General features: G+C 39.0%; 1 protein-coding gene across 1 annotated transcript in view; it reads right to left on the reverse strand.

Annotated features, from left to right (window-relative positions):
* Positions 1-19,495, reverse strand: part of LOC123294510 — a 279,274-nt gene that overhangs the window by 11,843 nt on the left and 247,936 nt on the right. The window contains 41 exon segments of the mRNA XM_044875560.1: positions 32-370; positions 447-740; positions 822-1,127; positions 1,203-1,541; positions 1,623-1,937; positions 2,047-2,691; positions 2,781-3,086; positions 3,164-3,460; positions 3,537-3,872; positions 4,308-4,622; positions 4,732-5,385; positions 5,462-5,767; positions 5,842-6,144; positions 6,225-6,563; positions 6,645-6,959; positions 7,069-7,724; positions 7,802-8,108; positions 8,185-8,487; positions 8,558-8,893; positions 8,953-9,261; positions 9,706-10,044; positions 10,372-10,692; positions 10,773-11,078; positions 11,196-11,490; positions 11,550-11,923; positions 12,005-12,319; positions 12,429-13,073; positions 13,163-13,468; positions 13,592-13,888; positions 13,975-14,313; positions 14,395-14,709; positions 14,819-15,472; positions 15,553-15,858; positions 15,976-16,284; positions 16,365-16,703; positions 16,785-17,085; positions 17,183-17,862; positions 17,943-18,248; positions 18,372-18,674; positions 18,755-19,093; positions 19,175-19,489. Of these exon segments, the coding sequence (XP_044731495.1) occupies positions 32-370; positions 447-740; positions 822-1,127; positions 1,203-1,541; positions 1,623-1,937; positions 2,047-2,691; positions 2,781-3,086; positions 3,164-3,460; positions 3,537-3,872; positions 4,308-4,622; positions 4,732-5,385; positions 5,462-5,767; positions 5,842-6,144; positions 6,225-6,563; positions 6,645-6,959; positions 7,069-7,724; positions 7,802-8,108; positions 8,185-8,487; positions 8,558-8,893; positions 8,953-9,261; positions 9,706-10,044; positions 10,372-10,692; positions 10,773-11,078; positions 11,196-11,490; positions 11,550-11,923; positions 12,005-12,319; positions 12,429-13,073; positions 13,163-13,468; positions 13,592-13,888; positions 13,975-14,313; positions 14,395-14,709; positions 14,819-15,472; positions 15,553-15,858; positions 15,976-16,284; positions 16,365-16,703; positions 16,785-17,085; positions 17,183-17,862; positions 17,943-18,248; positions 18,372-18,674; positions 18,755-19,093; positions 19,175-19,489 (15,024 nt within the window).

Consider the following 19,495-nt stretch of genomic DNA (forward strand, 5'->3'; position numbering starts at 1 on the left):
ACTAATCAAACAGAACATAATTCATCCTTACTTTGTTGAGGTGCTGGAGAACATCTAGTGAAAGGATCACCGACATAATCTGAGATACATATACAATTCGGAACATGGCCTACAACAGAACATTGAGCATTGATTCCACAAGATCCAGGACAAGGATCTCTACATTTCTGATTAATGCAAGCAAGTGAATTTTGACAATCATCGTGTACCACACATTCTGGTTTACAAAGTGGTGGTTGACCAATATAATTAGCAATACAAGAACAAGATGCTTGACCATTTGATGAAACTATACAATTTGAATAGGGTCCACATGGCGATGGCACACATGGATTGAGTGGTTCTTGTGTAACAGGTGGAATAATTAGCCCTAGAAATATTTAAATAACATGATTGAATAATTTGTTGTAAAAACTGATAATTTAATAACTGTAAAATACTCTTACGTTTAGAACATTGAATGAAAGGATCTCCCGTGTACCCAGCCGGGCAACTGCAAATTGCATTATGATTAACAACATGACAAATTGCATTTAAGCCGCATGTTCCAGGACAAGGATCAATACATTTACGATTAACACAAGCTTTATTTAACAAACATTCAGAATTTGAAACACACTCAGGTCTACACAGTGGTGGTGAACCAATAAAACCTGGCAAGCAACTACAAATAGCTTGGTTATTTAATTCCCTGCATTGACTGTTAGGACCACAGGGTGATGGGATACATTTCGAGGTTTCTTCCGCTATAATATTAAATAAGTATATTAAAGTTAACAAAAATTTAAACTCCAACATTTCCGTAATAAATTAATACATACTAAAGAGAATTGGACGGCATTGAATAAATGGATCGCCGGTATAATTCACTGGACAGCTACAAATTGGTATATGATTAATAACAACGCATTCAGCTGTTTGTCCACAAGTTCCTGGACAAGGATCAACACATTTATTTCGAATGCAAGTTTTTTCTCTAGAACAGTCCGAACTAAGAACACATTCGGGTCTACATCCAGAATAAGGATCACCATAATACTCAGTTAAACATGAACAAACTCCATTTAAGCATTCAGCATTTGCACCACAAGGTGATGGATTGCAAGGATCTGTTTCAATTGGTTCTGCTGTAATATAGAACAACAATGTATCATTTCATCGAAGATACGACAGATTTTTTTAAAATAAAAAAAAAAACTTACGCGGTGGTGGTGGTTTAGGATAACAATTACTAAATGGATCACCTGTATATCCTTCAGGGCATGTACAAACAGGTGTATGATTAATAACGTTACACTGCGCAAACAAACCGCAAGATCCAGGGCAAGGATCACGGCATTTTTCATGAATACATGCTTGATTACTTGCACATTCAGGATTTATTGTGCATTCTGGACGACAATTTGGTGGACTTCCAATATAATTGCTTAAACAAGAGCATGACGGCGTGCCACCGATATCACGACACTCAGAATATGGACCGCATGGCGATGGCAAACATGGATTTGTGTATATTGGAGTAGCCGGAGGTGGAGACGGTGCTATGTTTTAAGAAGAAAGAAAAATTGTTGATACCAGAAAAAAGTGTACATTTTTAGGAAAATTGAATATAAGTTTCTTACGTGGTATTGGGAAACATCTGCTGAATGCATCACCAGTATGGCCTGATTTACATGAGCATATTGGACTGTGATTTATAACATGACATTGTGCATTCAAACCGCAAGGGCCTGGACATGGGTCAACACATTTTTGATTCATACAAGCTTGACTTAAGGGACATTCCGCACTGACAGTACATTCAGGTCGACATCCTGGTGGTGAGCCAATAAATGTTGGTAAACATGAGCATACTGCTTGGTTATTAATTTCTCTACATTGACTATTGGGTCCACACGGCGTTGGTACACATGGATTACCACGCTCTGGTTCAATAGCTGTTAATAATAATTGAGCAGGGTTTTAAAATTTGATTATGAGTATATTCCATTTATAATAATAATTGCCAAAAAATGACAACTATCAGATTTAAGAAATAGTTCTTACATTGTGGTGGTTGAATATTGCAATAACGGAAAGGATCTCCCGTATATCCTTGACGACATGTACATGATGGTAAATGATTGACTACTTGGCAATCTGCATTTTGTCCACATGTTCCTGGACAAGGATCTTGGCATTTTTGTCTGATACATGCACGATTTGATGGACAATCTGAATTAAGGACGCATTCTGGCCTACAACCCTCATACGGGTTGCCAATATGGTCTGCCATACAAGTACAAGATCCGGCGCCATTTTGTTCACGGCATATAGCATTTGCTCCACATGGAGAAGGTACACAAGGTGTTGGTCTTTCTTGTGGCAATGATTGTATTTCTTGAACATTACAAACAGTGAATGGGTCCCCATAATAGCCAGGTAAACAAATACAATTTGGTGTATGACTAACTACACGACATTCAGCATTTGCACCACAAGAGCCGGGGCATGGGTCTCGACATTTTCGATTAATACATGCTAATTGATTAGAGCATTCTCCGTTACTGATACATTCTGGTCTACAATTTGGTGGTGCACCAATAAATTCTGGTAAGCATGAGCAAGATGGCGAATCACCAGAAACTTGACACTGAGCATTAGGACCACATGGTGATGGCTGGCATGGGTTTGTTGGTATTTCCACAGGTGCTTGTTCAGCTGTGATGGTGGAAAGAAGTATTCGTTAATGAAAGAAGTTTAGTTGGAGAGTTATTCATTGAATGAAAAAAATAGCTTACGTATTGGCGAGCATCGTATAAATGGATCCCCAGTATATCTTGGTGGGCAACTACAAATTGGATTGTGATATACAACTTCGCATCTAGCACCAATGCCACATGTACCAGGACATGGATCGCGACATTTTTGATTGCTACATGCCTCATTAGCAGCGCATTCAGAACTAACAACGCACTCTGGTCGACATGTTGGTGGACTACCAATATATCCCGGTACACAAGAACATACAGCTTGCCCGTTTATTTCGCGACATTGACTGTTTGGTCCACATGGACTTGGATTGCAAGGATTTTTGGCTTCTTGCTCTAAAAATTTTTTTTGTTATGTTAAATTTTTATTTGCGATTAGCTTTTAGGTTCAACTTTAAGCAGACAATACATACCAGGTACTGGTCGACATTGTACAAATGCATTTCCCGTTTGACCTGGTGGGCAACTGCACATTGGAATATGATTAACCACATCACAGAGTGCATTTTGTCCACAAGTGCCAGGGCATGGATTTGTACATTTATTTCGTATACAAGCTTTATCACGTGGGCAATCCGAACTAAGAACACATTCAGGTCTACATCCAGAATATGGATCACCTTGATATTCAGGTAAGCATGTGCAAACTCCGTTATTACATTGTGCATTTGCACCACATGGAGATGGATTGCAAGGATCGACCTCAATTGCTTCTGCTGTAATATTTTCAAAATAGATGGAGTTTAAATAGCTGTATTAACTTCCTAGATTAATGCAGAATCTTACGTGGTGGTGGTGGTTTCGGATAACAATTGCTGAATGGGTCACCTGTAAATCCATCAGGACATGTGCAAACAGGTGTGTGATTTATAACGCTACACTGCGCATTTACACCACAAGAACCCGGGCATGGATCACGGCATTTTTCACGAATACATGCTTGATTGCTGGGACACTCCGATTGAATTGTGCATTCGGGCCTACAATTTGGTGGACTTCCAATAAAGTTGCTTTGGCATGTACAAGATGGACCATTTCCGTAAGATTGGCAAATTGAATGAGGCCCACATGGTGATGGTATGCACGGGTTTTCAGGTACTGCTTGCACAGGTTTCTCGACAGCTAAACATACAGGAGGGATATAAAAATAGACGATTTGTAAGAAGCATGTCTACCGTAGTAGTTCTTAAAAAATTAGTCAACGAATTCTATTGTTTATCAATTTATGACTTGTAGAGTAAAACTAATACTGGTCAATACAATCTATGTAAGATGTACTCTGTCCAACTTAATTGTGTTTAAAATCCAAATACCTTGTATTTGGCTATAATATTAAGTATAAACCATAGTACTTTTAATGAATATGATGTATTACACTTCATACAAAACAAAATTCACCAAAATTGTCATACTTCGAACGAAATAGCAATGATACGTACAAACTTTACGCAACTAGACATTCCGAAATCATTCTTTAAAAAACACAATCTGGGCACTAACGACGAAATAGAAACAAAAAGCCTTTATCAAAACAAAAATTTATGCAAAAATTCTTACGTGGTATTGGAAAACATCTGCTGAATGCATCACCAGTTTGGCCTGATTTACATGAGCATATTGGACTGTGATTTATAACATGGCATTGTGCATTCAAACCGCAAGGGCCTGGACATGGGTCAACACATTTTTGATTCATACAAGCTTGACTTAAGGGACATTCCGCACTGACAGTACATTCAGGTCGACATCCTGGTGGTGAGCCAATAAATGCTGGTAAACATGAGCATACTGCTTGGTTATTAATTTCTCTACATTGACTATTGGGTCCACACGGCGATGGTACACATGGATTACCACGCTCTGGTTCAATAGCTGTTAATAATAATTGAGCAGGGATTTAAAATTTGATTATGAGTATATTCCATTTATAATAATAATTGCCAAAAAATGACAACTATCAAATTTAAGAAATAGTTCTTACATTGTGGTGGTTGAATATTGCAATAGCGGAAAGGATCTCCCGTATATCCTTGACGACATGTACATGATGGTAAATGATTGACTACTTGGCAATCTGCATTTTGTCCACATGTTCCTGGACAAGGATCTTGACATTTTTGTCTGATACATGCACGATTTGATGGACAATCTGAATTAAGGACGCATTCTGGCCTACAACCCTCATACGGGTTGCCAATATGGTCTGCCATACAAGTACAAGATCCGGCTCCATTTTGTTCACGGCATATAGCATTTGCTCCACATGGAGAAGGTACGCAAGGTGTTGGTTTTTCAGGTGGAAGGGCTTGCATCTCGTGAATATAACAAACAGTGAATGGGTCGCCATAATAGCCAGGCAAACAAATACAATTTGGTGTATGACTAACTACACGACATTCTGCATTTGCACCACAAGAGCCGGGACATGGGTCTCGACATTTTTGATTGATGCATGCTAATTGACTAGAACATTCTCCGTTACTGACACATTCCGGTCTACAATTTGGTGGTGCACCAATAAATTCTGGTAGGCAGGAGCAAGATGGCGAATCACCAGAAACTTGACACTGAGCATTAGGACCACATGGTGATGGCTGGCATGGGTTTGTTGGTATTTCCACGGGTGCTTGTTCAACTGTGATGGTGGAAAGAAGCATTCGTTAAACAAATTGAGTTGAAAACATGTTCATTGAATGAAAAAAGTAGCTTACGTATTGGCGAGCATCGTATAAATGGATCCCCAGTATATTTCGGTGGGCAACTACAAATTGGATTGTGATATACAACTTCGCATCTAGCACTAATTCCACATGTGCCAGGACATGGGTCTCGACATTTTTGATTGCTACAAGCCTCATTTGAGGCACATTCAGAACTAACGACGCATTCTGGCCGACAGGTTGGTGGACTTCCTATGTATCCAGGCACACAAGAACACACAGCTTGTCCGTTTATTTCCCGACATTGACTGTTTGGTCCACATGGGCTTGGATTACAAGGATTTTTGGGTTCTTGCGCTACAATTATAAGGATATATTAAATTATATCGAGGATTAATGTTAATGTTAACTTTTAAACTGTGAATCCATACCAGGTATTGGTCGACATTGTACAAATGCATTGCCCGTTTGACCTGGTGGGCAACTGCACATTGGAATATGATTAACCACATCACAGAGTGCATTTTGTCCACAAGTGCCAGGGCATGGATTTGTACATTTATTTCGTATACAAGCTTTATCACGTGGGCAATCCGAACTAAGAACACATTCAGGTCTACATCCAGAATATGGATCACCTTGATATTCAGGTAAGCACGTGCAAACTCCGTTATTACATTGTGCATTTGCACCACACGGGGATGGATTGCAAGGATCTTCCTCAATTGCTTCAGCTGTAATATTGAAAAATTTACAAAAATTTTTACATTATGCAAGACTAGAGGCAAAGATATTTATTATATTTCAATCTTACGTGGAGGTGGCGGTTTCGGATAACAATTACTGAATGGATCACCAGTATATCCTTCAGGGCATGTACAAACAGGTGTATGATTAATAACACTGCATTGAGCATTTGCACCACAAGATCCAGGGCATGGGTCACGACATTTTTCACGAATACATGCTTGATTACTTGCACATTCAGGATTTATTGTGCACTCTGGACGACAATTTGGTGGACTTCCAATATAATTGCTTAAACAAGAGCATGACGGTGTGCCACCGATATCACGACACTCAGAATATGGACCGCATGGCGATGGCAAACATGGATTTGTGTATATTGGAGTAGCCGGAGGTGGAGACGGTGCTATGTTTTAAGAAGAAAGAAAAATTGTTGATACCAGAAAAAAGTGTACATTTTTAGGAAAATTGAATATAAGTTTCTTACGTGGTATTGGGAAACATCTGCTGAATGCATCACCAGTGTGGCCTGATTTACATGAGCATATTGGACTGTGATTTATAACATGGCATTGTGCATTCAAACCGCAAGGGCCTGGACATGGGTCAACACATTTTTGATTCATACAAGCTTGACTTAAGGGACATTCCGCACTGACAGTACATTCAGGTCGACATCCTGGTGGTGAGCCAATAAATGTTGGTAAACATGAGCATACTGCTTGGTTATTAATTTCTCTACATTGACTATTGGGTCCACACGGCGTTGGTACACATGGATTACCACGCTCTGGTTCAATAGCTGTTAATAATAATTGAGCAGGGTTTTAAAATTTGATTATGAGTATATTCCATTTATAATAATAATTGCCAAAAAATGACAACTATCAGATTTAAGAAATAGTTCTTACATTGTGGTGGTTGAATATTGCAATAACGGAAAGGATCTCCCGTATATCCTTGACGACATGTACATGATGGTAAATGATTGACTACTTGGCAATCTGCATTTTGTCCACATGTTCCTGGACAAGGATCTTGACATTTTTGTCTGATACATGCACGATTTGATGGACAATCTGAATTAAGGACGCATTCTGGCCTACAACCCTCATACGGGTTGCCAATATGGTCTGCCATACAAGTACAAGATCCGGCGCCATTTTGTTCACGGCATATAGCATTTGCTCCACATGGAGAAGGTACACAAGGTGTTGGTCTTTCTTGTGGCAATGATTGTATTTCTTGAACATTACAAACAGTGAATGGGTCCCCATAATAGCCAGGTAAACAAATACAATTTGGTGTATGACTAACTACACGACATTCAGCATTTGCACCACAAGAGCCGGGGCATGGGTCTCGACATTTTTGATTAATACATGCTAATTGACTAGAACATTCTCCGTTACTGACACATTCCGGTCTACAATTTGGTGGTGCACCAATAAATTCTGGTAGGCATGAGCAAGATGGCGAATCACCAGAAACTTGACACTGAGCATTAGGACCACATGGTGATGGCTGGCATGGGTTTGTTGGTATTTCCACGGGTGCTTGTTCAGCTGTGATGGTGGAAAGAAGTATTCGTTAATGAAAGAAGTTGAGTTGGAGAATTATTCATTGAATGAAAAAAATAGCTTACGTATTGGCGAGCATCGTATAAATGGATCCCCAGTATATCTTGGTGGGCAACTACAAATTGGATTGTGATATACAACTTCGCATCTAGCACCAATGCCACATGTACCAGGACATGGATCGCGACATTTTTGATTGCTACATGCCTCATTAGCAGCACATTCAGAACTAACAACGCATTCTGGTCGACATGTTGGTGGACTACCAATATATCCTGGTACACAAGAACATACAGCTTGTCCATTAATTTCGCGACATTGACTGTTCGGTCCACATGGACTTGGATTACAAGGATTTTTGGCTTCTTGCTCTAAAAATTTTTTTGTTATGTTAAATTTTTATTTGCGATTAGCTTTTAGGTTCAACTTTAAGCAGACAATACATACCAGGTACTGGTCGACATTGTACAAATGCATTTCCTGTTTGACCTTGTGGGCAACTGCACATTGGAATATGATTAACCACATCACAGAGTGCATTTTGTCCACAAGTGCCAGGGCATGGATTTGTACATTTATTTCGTATACAAGCTTTATCACGTGGGCAATCCGAACTAAGAACACATTCAGGTCTACATCCAGAATATGGATCACCTTGATATTCAGGTAAGCATGTGCAAACTCCGTTATTACATTGTGCATTTGCACCACATGGAGATGGATTGCAAGGATCGACCTCAATTGCTTCTGCTGTAATATTTTTAAAAATGAACACAATTTGGAATAGTTTGCTAACATTATCAATTTATTTCAATCTTACGTGGTGGTGGTGGTTTCGTATAACAACTGCTGAATGGGTCACCTGTAAATCCTTCTGGACAGGTGCAGATAGGTGTATGGTTAATAACTGTACATTGAGCATTGACACCACATGAGCCAGGACATGGGTCACGACATTTTTCACGAAGGCATGCTTGGTTGCTCGAACACTCTGCATTTATTGTGCACTCGGGTCGACAGTTCGGTGGATTTCCAATATATGTACTTAAACAAGAACATGATGGCGCCCCACCTATATCTCGACATTCCGAATACGGGCCACAAGGCGAAGGTACACAAGGATTGATATAAGTATTTTCTATAGGTTTTTCAGGAGCTGTGAAAAAATGGTATTGGGTTATTCTTTGAATTTTGTACCGTAGGGTTTATTCTTACGTTTTATTTGGTTACATCTTGTGAAAGGATCTCCAATATAATTTTGTTTGCAACTGCATATTGGATTGTGATTAATAACGGTACATTTTGCATTCAAACCACATACACCGGGGCATGGGTCTACACATTTCTGGTTTATACAAGCTGTACTCTGTGAACATTCGGCGTTAGTGGTACATTCTGGTCGACATCCTGGTGGTACTCCCAAGAACGTTGGCAAACAAGAGCATACTGCCTGTTCGTTTATTATCTTACACTGGCTGTTAGGTCCACAAGGTGACGGAATGCATGGATTTGAGGGTGGTGATTCTAAAATAAAAACACAATTTGTTTTTTTGGTAACTGTTCATAGCCATTGAGAAGTGAAAGCTTTGAGGAGTTTCAATTTATGTGGGATATATTTAGTAAAAGAAATTCGACATAATATTGGGAATATCATTTTGCCGTACGACAATCGGTGGCTTAAATGGAACTACTATAACAATCATAGACTGCAATCCAGCATATGTCAAATAAATAGATGGACAGTAAGATCCTATAGTAATTTACAATCAAACTGTTCAAATTATGAATGAACAGTCTTAAAAAAAATCCACACTTTTTTATGGTAAAGTCATTCCATATACCATTTTGATGTTTTTAAAGATTTAATTCTGTTTATTTGTGACTTTCCCAATATTAATTATAAACTTCTCAAAAGAACTAATTTTTTATGAATTTTGCAAATTATTTAAGATTGAAAATATGTCTTACGTTCAATTGCAGTGGGTGGTATAAAGGAACAGAATTTAAATGGATTTCCAGTATATCCAGAGTTGCATGTACATGAAGGCAAATGGTTCACAACTTGACAATCAGCATTAGGACCACATGTACCAGGACAAGGGTCTTTACAGATTTGATTTATGCAAGCACGATTTGAAGGGCAATCGGAGTTCAAAATACATTCTGGTCGGCAACCTTCGTATGGATTTCCAAAATAATTTGGAAGGCATGAACATGAGCCAATTCGATTTCTTTCACGACAAACAGCATTTGCACCACACGGAGATGGAGTACAAGGAGACAGTTTATCGGTTTCCATGATTTCAACTAAAATTAAAATTCTTTTAACATCCATCACTCAGATAACAAATTTTCATTCACTCAGTTAGTAAAATCTAATTCGAAGCAAGCCATAAAAAAGCAAAATTATTTAGTTGCTGGTTTATTTTTAAAAAAACCCAAAATTTTATACTTAAATGATGTGAATTTTCTTAATTTTAAACAAACCATTCATTTCTAACATCATTAATTTAAAAGCGCATTTAAACAACTGTAAAACTTATGCAGAATTAAAAATGTTTAAAATGAAAATAATTATAGATAGATTTTAATTCAAAAGAAAAATAACTTCAACATAAGGTTCCAGATTCTTACTTTTAACAATACATTGAGAGAATGGGTCCCCATAATAGCCAGGTAAACAAATACAATTTGGTGTATGACTAACTACACGACATTCAGCATTTGCACCACAAGAGCCGGGGCATGGGTCTCGACATTTTTGATTAATACATGCTAATTGACTAGAACATTCTCCGTTACTGACACATTCCGGTCTACAATTTGGTGGTGCACCAATAAATTCTGGTAGGCATGAGCAAGATGGCGAAACACCAGAAACTTGACACTGAGCATTAGGACCACATGGTGATGGCTGGCATGGGTTTGTTGGTATTTCCACGGGTGCTTGTTCAGCTGTGATGGTGGAAAGAAGTATTCGTTAATGAAAGAAGTTGAGTTGGAGAATTATTCATTGAATGAAAAAAATAGCTTACGTATTGGCGAGCATCGTATAAATGGATCCCCAGTATATCTTGGTGGGCAACTACAAATTGGATTGTGATATACAACTTCGCATCTAGCACCAATGCCACATGTACCAGGACATGGATCGCGACATTTTTGATTGCTACATGCCTCATTAGCAGCACATTCAGAACTAACAACGCACTCTGGTCGACATGTTGGTGGACTACCAATATATCCCGGTACACAAGAACAAACAGCTTGTCCATTAATTTCGCGACATTGACTGTTTGGTCCACATGGACTTGGATTACAAGGGTGTTTTATTTCGGGTGCTAAAATTATATATTTTATTATATTATTTTAAGGTTTAAGTTGTTTCATTTTATTTCGTTATTGAATTTCAATTTGCAAATTGAAAAAGTTTACTAATTTTAAAGCATAAATATTACACGTACCAGGTACTGGTCGACATTGTACAAATGCATTGCCCGTTTGACCTGGTGGGCAACTGCACATTGGAATATGATTAACCACATCACATAGTGCATTTTGTCCACAAGTGCCAGGGCATGGATTTGTACATTTATTTCGTATACAAGCTTTATCACGTGGGCAATCCGAACTAAGAACACATTCAGGTCTACATCCAGAATATGGATCACCTTGATATTCCGGTAAGCATGTACAAACACCATTATCACATTGTGCATTTGCACCGCAAGGTGATGGATTGCAAGGGTCTACCTCAATTGCTTCAGCTGTAATATTGAAAAATTTACAAAAATTTTTACATTATGCAAGACTAGAGGCAAAGTTATTTATTATATTTCAATCTTACGTGGAGGTGGCGGTTTCGGATAACAATTACTGAATGGATCACCAGTATATCCTTCAGGGCATGTACAAACAGGTGTATGATTAATAACACTGCATTGAGCATTTGCACCACAAGATCCAGGGCATGGGTCACGACATTTTTCACGAATACATGCTTGATTACTTGCACATTCAGGATTTATTGTGCACTCTGGACGACAATTTGGTGGACTTCCAATATAATTGCTTAAACAAGAGCATGACGGTGTGCCACCGATATCACGACACTCAGAATATGGACCGCATGGCGATGGCAAACATGGATTTGTGTATATTGGTGCAGCCGGAGGTGGAGACGGTGCTATGTTTTAAGAAGAAAGAAAAATTGTTGATACCAGAAAAAAGTGTACATTTTTAGGAAAATTGAATATAAGTTTCTTACGTGGTATTGGGAAACATCTGCTGAATGCATCACCAGTATGGCCTGATTTACATGAGCATATTGGACTGTGATTTATAACATGGCATTGTGCATTCAAACCGCAAGGGCCTGGACATGGGTCAACACATTTTTGATTCATACAAGCTTGACTTAAGGGACATTCCGCACTGACAGTACATTCAGGTCGACATCCTGGTGGTGAGCCAATAAATGTTGGTAAACATGAGCATACTGCTTGGTTATTAATTTCTCTACATTGACTATTGGGTCCACACGGCGTTGGTACACATGGATTACCACGCTCTGGTTCAATAGCTGTTAATAATAATTGAGCAGGGTTTTAAAATTTGATTATGAGTATATTCCATTTATAATAATAATTGCCAAAAAATGACAACTATCAGATTTAAGAAATAGTTCTTACATTGTGGTGGTTGAATATTGCAATAACGGAAAGGATCTCCCGTATATCCTTGACGACATGTACATGATGGTAAATGATTGACTACTTGGCAATCTGCATTTTGTCCACATGTTCCTGGACAAGGATCTTGACATTTTTGTCTGATACATGCACGATTTGATGGACAATCTGAATTAAGGACGCATTCTGGCCTACAACCCTCATACGGGTTGCCAATATGGTCTGCCATACAAGTACAAGATCCGGCGCCATTTTGTTCACGGCATATAGCATTTGCTCCACATGGAGAAGGTACACAAGGTGTTGGTCTTTCTTGTGGTAATGATTGTATTTCTTGAACATTACAAACAGTGAATGGGTCCCCATAATAGCCAGGTAAACAAATACAATTTGGTGTATGACTAACTACACGACATTCAGCATTTGCACCACAAGAGCCGGGGCATGGGTCTCGACATTTTTGATTAATACATGCTAATTGACTAGAACATTCTCCGTTACTGACACATTCCGGTCTACAATTTGGTGGTGCACCAATAAATTCTGGTAGGCATGAGCAAGATGGCGAATCACCAGAAACTTGACACTGAGCATTAGGACCACATGGTGATGGCTGGCATGGGTTTGTTGGTATTTCCACGGGTGCTTGTTCAGCTGTGATGGTGGAAAGAAGTATTCGTTAATGAAAGAAGTTGAGTTGGAGAATTATTCATTGAATGAAAAAAATAGCTTACGTATTGGCGAGCATCGTATAAATGGATCCCCAGTATATCTTGGTGGGCAACTACAAATTGGATTGTGATATACAACTTCGCATCTAGCACCAATGCCACATGTACCAGGACATGGATCGCGACATTTTTGATTGCTACATGCCTCATTAGCAGCACATTCAGAACTAACAACGCACTCTGGTCGACATGTTGGTGGACTACCAATATATCCCGGTACACAAGAACAAACAGCTTGTCCATTAATTTCGCGACATTGACTGTTTGGTCCACATGGACTTGGATTACAAGGGTGTTTTATTTCGGGTGCTAAAATTATATATTTTATTATATTATTTTAAGGTTTAAGTTGTTTCATTTTATTTCGTTATTGAATTTCAATTTGCAAATTGAAAAAGTTTACTAATTTTAAAGCATAAATATTACACGTACCAGGTACTGGTCGACATTGTACAAATGCATTGCCCGTTTGACCTGGTGGGCAACTGCACATTGGAATATGATTAACCACATCACATAGTGCATTTTGTCCACAAGTGCCAGGGCATGGATTTGTACATTTATTTCGTATACAAGCTTTATCACGTGGGCAATCCGAACTAAGAACACATTCAGGTCTACATCCAGAATATGGATCACCTTGATATTCCGGTAAGCATGTACAAACACCATTATCACATTGTGCATTTGCACCGCAAGGTGATGGATTGCAAGGGTCTACCTCAATTGCTTCAGCTGTAATATTGAAAAATTTACAAAAATTTTTACATTATGCAAGACTAGAGGCAAAGTTATTTATTATATTTCAATCTTACGTGGAGGTGGCGGTTTCGGATAACAATTACTGAATGGATCACCAGTATATCCTTCAGGGCATGTACAAACAGGTGTATGATTAATAACACTGCATTGAGCATTTGCACCACAAGATCCAGGGCATGGGTCACGACATTTTTCACGAATACATGCTTGATTACTTGCACATTCAGGATTTATTGTGCACTCTGGACGACAATTTGGTGGACTTCCAATATAATTGCTTAAACAAGAGCATGACGGTGTGCCACCGATATCACGACACTCAGAATATGGACCGCATGGCGATGGCAAACATGGATTTGTGTATATTGGTGCAGCCGGAGGTGGAGACGGTGCTATGTTTTAAGAAGAAAGAAAAATTGTTGATACCAGAAAAAAGTGTACATTTTTAGGAAAATTGAATATAAGTTTCTTACGTGGTATTGGGAAACATCTGCTGAATGCATCACCAGTATGGCCTGATTTACATGAGCATATTGGACTGTGATTTATAACATGGCATTGTGCATTCAAACCGCAAGGGCCTGGACATGGGTCAACACATTTTTGATTCATACAAGCTTGACTTAAGGGACATTCCGCACTGACAGTACATTCAGGTCGACATCCTGGTGGTGAGCCAATAAATGTTGGTAAACATGAGCATACTGCTTGGTTATTAATTTCTCTACATTGACTATTGGGTCCACACGGCGTTGGTACACATGGATTACCACGCTCTGGTTCAATAGCTGTTAATAATAATTGAGCAGGGTTTTAAAATTTGATTATGAGTATATTCCATTTATAATAATAATTGCCAAAAAATGACAACTATCAGATTTAAGAAATAGTTCTTACATTGTGGTGGTTGAATATTGCAATAACGGAAAGGATCTCCCGTATATCCTTGACGACATGTACATGATGGTAAATGATTGACTACTTGGCAATCTGCATTTTGTCCACATGTTCCTGGACAAGGATCTTGACATTTTTGTCTGATACATGCACGATTTGATGGACAATCTGAATTAAGGACGCATTCTGGCCTACAACCCTCATACGGGTTGCCAATATGGTCTGCCATACAAGTACAAGATCCGGCGCCATTTTGTTCACGGCATATAGCATTTGCTCCACATGGAGAAGGTACACAAGGTGTTGGTCTTTCTTGTGGTAATGATTGTATTTCTTGAACATTACAAACAGTGAATGGGTCCCCATAATAGCCAGGTAAACAAATACAATTTGGTGTATGACTAACTACACGACATTCAGCATTTGCACCACAAGAGCCGGGGCATGGGTCTCGACATTTTTGATTAATACATGCTAATTGACTAGAACATTCTCCGTTACTGACACATTCCGGTCTACAATTTGGTGGTGCACCAATAAATTCTGGTAGGCATGAGCAAGATGGCGAATCACCAGAAACTTGACACTGAGCATTAGGACCACATGGTGATGGCTGGCATGGGTTTGTTGGTATTTCCACGGGTGCTTGTTCAGCTGTGATGGTGGAAAGAAGTATTCGTTAATGAAAGAAGTTGAGTTGGAGAATTATTCATTGAATGAAAAAAATAGCTTACGTATTGGCGAGCATCGTATAAATGGATCCCCAGTATATCTTGGTGGGCAACTACAAATTGGATTGTGATATACAACTTCGCATCTAGCACCAATGCCACATGTACCAGGACATGGATCGCGACATTTTTGATTGCTACATGCCTCATTAGCAGCACATTCAGAACTAACAACGCACTCTGGTCGACATGTTGGTGGACTACCAATATATCCCGGTACACAAGAACAAACAGCTTGTCCATTAATTTCGCGACATTGACTGTTTGGTCCACATGGACTTGGATTGCAAGGGTGTTTTATTTCGGGTGCTAAAATTATATATTTTATTATATTATTTTAAGGTTTAAGTTGTTTCATTTTATTTCGTTATTGAATTTCAATTTGCAAATTGAAAAAGTTTACTAATTTTAAAGCATAAATATTACACGTACCAGGTACTGGTCGACATTGTACAAATGCATTGCCCGTTTGACCTGGTGGGCAACTGCACATTGGAATATGATTAACCACATCACATAGTGCATTTTGTCCACAAGTGCCAGGGCATGGATTTGTACATTTATTTCGTATACAAGCTTTATCACGTGGGCAATCCGAACTAAGAACACATTCAGGTCTACATCCAGAATATGGATCACCTTGATATTCCGGTAAGCATGTACAAACACCATTATCACATTGTGCATTTGCACCGCAAGGTGATGGATTGCAAGGGTCTACCTCAATTGCTTCAGCTGTAATATTGAAAAATTTACAAAAATTTTTACATTATGCAAGACTAGAGGCAAAGTTATTTATTATATTTCAATCTTACGTGGAGGTGGCGGTTTCGGATAACAATTACTGAATGGATCACCAGTATATCCTTCAGGGCATGTACAAACAGGTGTATGATTAATAACACTGCATTGAGCATTTGCACCACAAGATCCAGGGCATGGGTCACGACATTTTTCACGAATACATGCTTGATTACTTGCACATTCAGGATTTATTGTGCACTCTGGACGACAATTTGGAGGACTTCCAATATAATTGCTTAAACAAGAGCATGACGGTGTGCCACCGATATCACGACACTCAGAATATGGACCGCATGGCGATGGCAAACATGGATTTGTGTATATTGGTGCAGCCGGAGGTGGAGACGGTGCTATGTTTTAAGAAGAAAGAAAAATTGTTGATACCAGAAAAAAGTGTACATTTTTAGGAAAATTGAATATAAGTTTCTTACGTGGTATTGGGAAACATCTGCTGAATGCATCACCAGTATGGCCTGATTTACATGAGCATATTGGACTGTGATTTATAACATGGCATTGTGCATTCAAACCGCAAGGGCCTGGACATGGGTCAACACATTTTTGATTCATACAAGCTTGACTTAAGGGACATTCCGCACTGACAGTACATTCAGGTCGACATCCTGGTGGTGAGCCAATAAATGTTGGTAAACATGAGCATACTGCTTGGTTATTAATTTCTCTACATTGACTATTGGGTCCACACGGCGTTGGTACACATGGATTACCACGCTCTGGTTCAATAGCTGTTAATAATAATTGAGCAGGGTTTTAAAATTTGATTATGAGTATATTCCATTTATAATAATAATTGCCAAAAAATGACAACTATCAGATTTAAGAAATAGTTCTTACATTGTGGTGGTTGAATATTGCAATAACGGAAAGGATCTCCCGTATATCCTTGACGACATGTACATGATGGTAAATGATTGACTACTTGGCAATCTGCATTTTGTCCACATGTTCCTGGACAAGGATCTTGACATTTTTGTCTGATACATGCACGATTTGATGGACAATCTGAATTAAGGACGCATTCTGGCCTACAACCCTCATACGGGTTGCCAATATGGTCTGCCATACAAGTACAAGATCCGGCGCCATTTTGTTCACGGCATATAGCATTTGCTCCACATGGAGAAGGTACACAAGGTGTTGGTCTTTCTTGTGGTAATGATTGTATTTCTTGAACATTACAAACAGTGAATGGGTCCCCATAATAGCCAGGTAAACAAATACAATTTGGTGTATGACTAACTACACGACATTCAGCATTTGCACCACAAGAGCCGGGGCATGGGTCTCGACATTTTTGATTAATACATGCTAATTGACTAGAACATTCTCCGTTACTGACACATTCCGGTCTACAATTTGGTGGTGCACCAATAAATTCTGGTAGGCATGAGCAAGATGGCGAATCACCAGAAACTTGACACTGAGCATTAGGACCACATGGTGATGGCTGGCATGGGTTTGTTGGTATTTCCACGGGTGCTTGTTCAGCTGTGATGGTGGAAAGAAGTATTCGTTAATGAAAGAAGTTGAGTTGGAGAATTATTCATTGAATGAAAAAAATAGCTTACGTATTGGCGAGCATCGTATAAATGGATCCCCAGTATATCTTGGTGGGCAACTACAAATTGGATTGTGATATACAACTTCGCATCTAGCACCAATGCCACATGTACCAGGACATGGATCGCGACATTTTTGATTGCTACATGCCTCATTAGCAGCACATTCAGAACTAACAACGCACTCTGGTCGACATGTTGGTGGACTACCAATATATCCCGGTACACAAGAACAAACAGCTTGTCCATTAATTTCGCGACATTGACTGTTTGGTCCACATGGACTTGGATTGCAAGGGTGTTTTATTTCGGGTGCTAAAATTATATATTTTATTATATTATTTTAAGGTTTAAGTTGTTTCATTTTATTTCGTTATTGAATTTCAATTTGCAAATTGAAAAAGTTTACTAATTTTAAAGCATAAATATTACACGTACCAGGTACTGGTCGACATTGTACAAATGCATTGCCCGTTTGACCTGGTGGGCAACTGCACATTGGAATATGATTAACCACATCACATAGTGCATTTTGTCCACAAGTGCCAGGGCATGGATTTGTACATTTATTTCGTATACAAGCTTTATCACGTGGGCAATCCGAACTAAGAACACATTCAGGTCTACATCCAGAATATGGATCACCTTGATATTCCGGTAAGCATGTACAAACACCATTATCACATTGTGCATTTGCACCGCAAGGTGATGGATTGCAAGGGTCTACCTCAATTGCTTCAGCTGTAATATTGAAAAATTTACAAAAATTTTTACATTATGCAAGACTAGAGGCAAAGTTATTTATTATATTTCAATCTTACGTGGAGGTGGCGGTTTCGGATAACAATTACTGAATGGATCACCAGTATATCCTTCAGGGCATGTACAAACAGGTGTATGATTAATAACACTGCATTGAGCATTTGCACCACAAGATCCAGGGCATGGGTCACGACATTTTTCACGAATACATGCTTGATTACTTGCACATTCAGGATTTATTGTGCACTCTGGACGACAATTTGGAGGACTTCCAATATAATTGCTTAAACAAGAGCATGACGGTGTGCCACCGATATCACGACACTCAGAATATGGACCGCATGGCGATGGCAAACATGGATTTGTGTATATTGGTGCAGCCGGAGGTGGAGACGGTGCTATGTTTTAAGAAGAAAGAAAAATTGTTGATACCAGAAAAAAGTGTACATTTTTAGGAAAATTGAATATAAGTTTCTTACGTGGTATTGGGAAACATCTGCTGAATGCATCACCAGTATGGCCTGATTTACATGAGCATATTGGACTGTGATTTATAACATGGCATTGTGCATTCAAACCGCAAGGGCCTGGACATGGGTCAACACATTTTTGATTCATACAAGCTTGACTTAAGGGACATTCCGCACTGACAGTACATTCAGGTCGACATCCTGGTGGTGAGCCAATAAATGTTGGTAAACATGAGCATACTGCTTGGTTATTAATTTCTCTACATTGACTATTGGGTCCACACGGCGTTGGTACACATGGATTACCACGCTCTGGTTCAATAGCTGTTA

The sequence above is a fragment of the Chrysoperla carnea genome, chromosome 3 (assembly GCF_905475395.1).
Source record: "Chrysoperla carnea chromosome 3, inChrCarn1.1, whole genome shotgun sequence".
NCBI classification, from domain to species: Eukaryota; Metazoa; Arthropoda; class Insecta; order Neuroptera; family Chrysopidae; genus Chrysoperla; species Chrysoperla carnea.